Source organism: Cynara cardunculus (genome assembly GCF_001531365.2).
Source record: "Cynara cardunculus var. scolymus isolate 2C chromosome LG 13, CcrdV1, whole genome shotgun sequence".
In the NCBI taxonomy this organism is placed as follows: Eukaryota; Viridiplantae; Streptophyta; class Magnoliopsida; order Asterales; family Asteraceae; genus Cynara; species Cynara cardunculus.
This window is the reverse complement of record NC_037540.1, coordinates 11,052,117-11,058,716: the sequence shown is the minus strand read 5'-3', so window position 1 is coordinate 11,058,716 and position 6,600 is coordinate 11,052,117. Positions and strand designations below refer to the sequence as shown.

General features: G+C 34.4%; 1 protein-coding gene across 1 annotated transcript in view; it reads right to left on the bottom strand.

The window, feature by feature from the left end:
• Window positions 1-2,887, bottom strand: part of LOC112525218 (patatin-like protein 6) — a 4,063-nt gene extending 1,176 nt beyond the window's left edge. Inside the window, exon 1 of the mRNA XM_025135244.1 lies at window positions 1,300-2,887. Coding sequence (XP_024991012.1) covers window positions 1,300-2,415 — 1,116 coding nt within the window. The 5' untranslated portion in view covers window positions 2,416-2,887. The remainder of the gene's footprint in view (window positions 1-1,299) is intronic.
• Window positions 2,888-6,600: the final 3,713 nt, after the last annotated feature.

Here is a 6,600-nt window from a genome sequence, read left to right as displayed (position 1 = left end):
TATATATATATATATATATATATATATATATATATATAGAGAGAGAGAGAGAGAGAGAGAGAAAGACTTGGGATCATGTGAGACCAATGATTTTTCACGAGATCTGTAAGACCAATTCTCAACCCTTGAATTAGATCTACAATTTGACAATCTGAACATTTATAAACGCCACGAGACTTCTCAAGAATCACAAAATTGTCACCGTGCAACTTTAGACTATTAGATCATTAACTTATAAAGTTGATCAATAAACATAAATTGATCTTACGAGTCTCACGAAAAACCTTTGATCTCACATGAACCCAACCCTATATATATGAAACAACTTCATCAAAAAAAGTATTATATGAAACAATTTCACAAGATTAATAATTTCATGAAAAAATTTCATAAGATTAATGATGGATGAGAATAGTTTTTACGGTTTTTACAAATTGGAGTGGTTTTCATTTGATCGCTCCTCGATATATATCGAAATCAGGTTAAATCATATATTGAAAATATATATATCGAAATCAGGTTAAAGGGCTGTTTGGCAGTTGCTGAATGATTTAGTGCAGAATAGTTAAGAGGTCAGAATGGTTAAAAGGGTCAGAATGGTTAAGTGCTGAATGAAATAATGTTGTTTGGTAACTGTTCTCTGAATGACAATAAATTACCATTTTAACCCTCATCTAACAAAAACCCATTATTCGAATTCGATTCAACAAAAACACGTATTTCATATTAATCCAAACAAACATAGCGATACTAGTTCAAAACAAGATTTTTCATATTAATCCAAACCAACATAATATTATTTTTTCATAAGCAATTACCAACCATATTTGTCCTGTATGTCTTTCAATTGTTTTTGTGGGTCAAAATCTTCAATTGTTTTTGTGGGTCAAAATCCCTTGGGATAGCCAGTTCTTCCTCCTTTCAGTCTCCAGTTTCGTAGAAGAAAAACAAGGGGAATCCTATTAAGCTACTGTTAAGGGGCTGTAAAAAACAAGGGGCTGTCAAAAATAGAGAGACCTGATGCGAGCGGCGATGGAGACGACCGAGGTCGCCGGCGATGGAGACGATGGAGGTCACCGGCGAAAACCGGCCGATCTGGGGAAGGGGACGAAGGCGACGGGTTCAAGAGATCCAGAGATGGTGAAGACGATGATGGTCAAAACAGAGAGATTCTGGGGAAGGCGATGAAGACGATGATAGTATTCACATTAATATTATATTAAGTGCGTGCATGTTTTTCAACCAAAAGATTAGATAGAAAATCAAAGAAAACACACATGTCAAAAGTGAGGAATATACCTGGATACGAACGTAGTTACTACAACGGCTCTGACCGAACGCCATGGCGACGGCGTGGTCCACCATGTCGGCGGAGCTGTCACCGGAGATTCGAGCCATGGGTCTAGCCCAGTCTTTAGCCTTCCACCCTTTGACTTGGTCGTAATCGTAGTTTCCTTCTAGAAGCTGACCCGTGCCGAGTGAAAGTACCAAGAGGTCCTCCACCCCGCGCACGAACGGGAATTCCTGCTTGTTGTGTATCACGTGAGTGATCGCGGCGGCGGTGGGGTTGCTCATGGCTAAGCCGCCGTCCACCGCAACGCATCGGGTTTTACCATCGATGGACTTCATGGAGACCGGTTCGAACAAGTCCGGTTCGGCTGATGTGGCGCGGCAGACCTCCCAGAGCCGGAAGTCGAAGCTGTCGGTTTCCAAAGCGTCGGCTCGAGAGAAGAGAAACGGAGCTGAGCTGGAGAGGTCGTAGCAGGGGATCAAAACCGGCTTCAACGTGTCTTTTAATGTCAAACTCCTTCCGTTGACCTCGAACGCTTCCTTCATGGCGTTTTCAAATGCTGTGGTGGCATGGCTTATCCCTCCTCCGCCGCGAAACAACCTTTTCCACAAACCTCCACCGCCACCGCCACCGCCGGCGGAACTAGATTTCTGATGATACAATCGCTTCCCTTGCTCCGCCAAAAACCTCCACGTCTCCTCCGCTTTGAAAATCGGAACCCTCTGACTTTTGCTTCCGAAGAGCATCGCCGTGAACACACCTCCGACACCTGTGCCAGCGGCAACATCGATATAATCGGCGATTCTCGCATTCGGATTGCCGGATTTCGCTTTCAACGCCTTTTCAAATTGCGCCAGCGCTTTACCTGCTAAAATACCACGCATTCCTCCACCATCAATAGAGAGTAAACAGATTTTGCCTCTCTGATTCTTCATCGATAGAACACCACCGTCATCCGATTGCGTCGGCGTAACAGAAATTTCCGGAGAAACTTGTTTAGGTTTCCAAAGCTTGGGATCGTTGTAACCGAATAAAAACTTGGACTCGAGGATTGAGAAAATCTCGTAACTGAGCTTATCGGTGACGATGCTGGGCTCTTCCGAAGATTCACGATTGGAATCCATCTTTTTGTAACCAAATCTCGTTTTCTTGAAATAGCAACAGATATGTATTATTACGGAAATCTTCACACGCAACCTCCTTCAAATCAAAACCTAGGTATATGTCGACCTCCGCATTCAATTTCCGGACAAATATAGCTTTCAATTCTCTTGCCACTTTTACTCGATCAACAGAAGAATATTAGGTAAATCTCCCCAAAAACCTCCCTCCCGCCAAATATCACAACAAGACTCGTTAAATTCCTCATCGTCTTCATCGCAATCAAAGAACGTAATCTCGAAACAGATCCAATTTCCTTAAATTGACAAGAAGGAATCAAACAAGAACATGAAAAGGGGATGAAAGAGCATACATGATTAAAGAAAAGTGAGAAATGGAGGATGTGAGAACGCAAGAACAGAGTGATTGACGAAAATATGTATTCTTCAAGATCTTATCATTTTTATATGAAAAAGGCTCAGACATACACCAACAACCAAAAATATTTTTTATATAAAAAATGCTTGCAGAGACCGTCTTCTTCCTTCCACCCTTTTTCCCTGTGTTTCTTGGCGGTTTTAACCATGGTCAAGGGTATGGAGCTATGGTTGACCGACTTTTTTATGGTGTAAATGTTCACTTTTAGTCCCTTAGGTTTTAGCTTTCGACGTTTTAGTCCATCAATTCAACACTAGGGGAGTTTAAAATCCAAAGCAAACCCGAACCAAAAACAAGGTGTATGTACAAAATCCAAATGTGTGAAGTCTGAAACCCGACTTCTTAAGGGATATTTGGGTTCGGGTTGAGCATGATTTTTGGTCTCCCAACCATTTGAAAACCTAAAATATACATACATCTATAGGGGTTAAAAATCATGTAAGGACTAAAAAAAGGTCGAGGATCGTGAAGACTAATCTTAATAATTATTTGATTATAATCTACGGCTATGAAAGACGATGATATTTTTGTAATTTGAAACTAATTATTAGATAAATGGCAAGTTGAAAAAAATAATCTAGTCATTTGATGTCCAAGTTATAGTTATAATAACGGTTATCGAAATTATATTAATTACAATAAAATTTTAAATTTAGAATATAATAATTACAATAAACTCTTTAATCAAAAAATTTATATAAAAAACAAAACGAACGTTTTATCTTCTTTAATTTGACAGAGTATCATTAGTTTTTTATATTTTTTTAATAATTGCATTTTCATATGAAACAGTAAAAGTGATTTAACTCATATCTAATTTCGTCTTCTGAAACAACACTTTAATATTTTTACATCACATTTTACGTCATTTTTTATTTCTTTTCACATGATGAACAACACTAGATTATTTCACCATGTGAAACAACACTACATTGTTTCACCATGTGAAAAATTGTGTTGTTTCACATGACACCACATTTCACTTCAATTTTTATTTGTTTTATTTTCAAATTGTGAAACAACACTACATGGTTTCACCATGTGAAACATTGTATTGTTTGACAATATGAAAACACTTTAGTGTTTCACATCCATTTCACGTTTCACATCCATTTCACGTCAACTTTTGTTTTATTTTATTTTCAAATTGTAAAACAACACTACATTTTTATTTTCAAATTGTGAAACAACAGTACATTGTTTCACCTTGTGAAAAACAACAATTTATTTTTTAACATTAGTGACATTATTTACATTGGATGATCTTTAACTGATTTTTTAAAATAGAGAAAATTGAGATTTAATTTTTTCTTTCGACCTATCAGAGAATTTATTGGTCCCGTCTGGTATGCAAGAATGGAAGCATTTGAAGAATTTGGAATTGAATTTAATTCTAAACTCATGTTTGATTTGAAGGATTTCATTTGTTTGTAAGATCCCATTTGTGTGTAAGCTCCTTTTTGTGTGTAATAATATTTTAAAATTATTGAAAACATTTGTTTATAATAATCAATAAATAAAAAGGTAATTTAATTATTTTTATAATTACTTATAAATTATTTTTATAACTACTTATAAATTATTTTTATTTTTTTTTAGAAAATAGAATTCAATTTCATTTCAAATCCTACAAACTAAAAAAAATAAAAGATTCTAAATCTTATAAATTAAACATACTAAAAATTTCAAATCTTTTCAGAAAATCCAAATTTCCCAAAACTATTAATATTAAACCAAACACCGAGTAAGTGTAGAAAAATCTCTAAAATTTCGTTTGAGAATAGATAAATACTAATTTTATTAATTTCCACCAATGGAATTAATTTATTATTATTATTTTATATAAAGTGTTTTTTTTAAATGTATGAAATGATAAAATTATAAAATATTTTAAATAATATAGTTAAATAATAAACTCTCTAAAATAAAGAATATCTTGAAATTAAATGTAATTTTTTTATCAATTTAAATTTTTAATTCTTTGCTTTATATACATTATAGAGAATATATTGTAGATGTTCTTATAGAATTAAATATTAATTAACATTAATTAAATGATCTTATTTTAGTTCTTGTGTTCTAATCACTAATAATTAGAAAATCAGTTCAATTTTTCTGTAATTATAAACGGTGCATATTTTAGTAACTATAAAATATCAAGGATAGTAAACTGAAAACTTTGGAGCGTCATATAATGTCATTCACCGTGCAGAAAAATCTAACTATTTAAGATTCATCAAAAGGCCATTTTATGTTTGAAAAGTAATTTTTTTTGTTCGGTTGGAAAGAAAATGAGTTTGTAAAGTACATTGTGTCCGTCGGCCTCTTAAACATCGTGGCCCGACTAGGAAGACAAAGAATATGTTAAATTTGTTAAACCAGTTCACCAGTTAAAATAATTGATGTGTTGTTGAAAGGCGAGGTCACCTCACAATTGTGGTTATGTGGGACCGACAACTAATTGATGTCTTTTGTTAAGTGACTTTGTTTTACCCCATCGATAAAAATTACACTCATTTTTTGTCTTTGCAAAAGAAGTATATACATGGTACAAAACTAATTTCACATTTTCTCAATTCAGTTTTTATCATATGTAAAGTATTATAATTACATTTTCTAATAATGTAGCTTACAATATATCTAAGCTACGTTTTCAACTTCGTTCATTTTTTAAAATTCTTTTATACATCAAAACGTATAAAATGCAATAATGTGAAGACATTTTGCCTATTGCTTTTTTAACCTGATCTCAGAAGCTTTATTTTCTGTAGAGTTCGAATGAATCATCTATGTCATTTGTCCTTTTTTACCCACATGAGTGTAACACATGTGTTTTTACGGTTAATCGTTTATGGGTGTAGATTTGTTTTAGAAATCCATTCAGTGACCAAACATTATTGAATGTTTGTAGTATTTAATCAAGGGTTGTGGTTTAGTTGGGAAGAAGAAAAGTTGTGTCAAAGACTATCTCAGGCATTCAGGGACCTTCCATGCAAATTTGGTCACACGAGAAGTCAGAAACCAACTTAATAACACAAAGTAAGTGTTGGAACACTGATTTTTGTGTTCGATGACTTTCCAAGCGACTTAAGTGGCTTCACAAGCCTCATGTGGCCCCTGAGGGTTAAAAACGTGATTTGTTGGGGTTTTTTTTCATTTAATTTGGTCATAACTTTCCTGTCTCTTATTCAACGTAAGCGATTCCATAGGCCATAGTTTCATATCTTAAAGCTCTTTAAAGTGGGGAAAAGAAAGGATTGAAGTTCCCTTTATAATTTGGGTTTCTATAAATTGAAAGGTAAGATCTAAATTGTTGTTTCTTGACCTAGGGTTTGGTATTTTTCCATCCTTAACCTCCATCTCTTCTTTGTGGTGTTTTGTTAGTTCTTGGGAGTCCAAGAGAGTGTTCTTGAAAGCCTTACACCATAGATCTAGAAGTCTAGCTTATGGATCTCAAGTCTCCACCTTTGGAAGCTAAAAATTTGGGAAGTCAACTAATACAAGAATTCTACTTCTTGAAGATCAACTCTCTATCTAAGAGAAAGACTTTCCCACACGCACAAGACTCCTTAACATTTTCTTTTAGCAAGTCTTTTCTTTCTTGGTTTATGTATCTTGTGTGTTTCTTCGAGTGTTTAAATAAGTTCAATGTCTTATCTTTTCTTCAAACAATCTGTAAAATTCTATATTGATCTTCTTTATCAATAAAGGATTTTAAAAAGTGAAAATTGTTGTGTTTGTATTCACCCCCCCCCCCTTCTACAAACTAT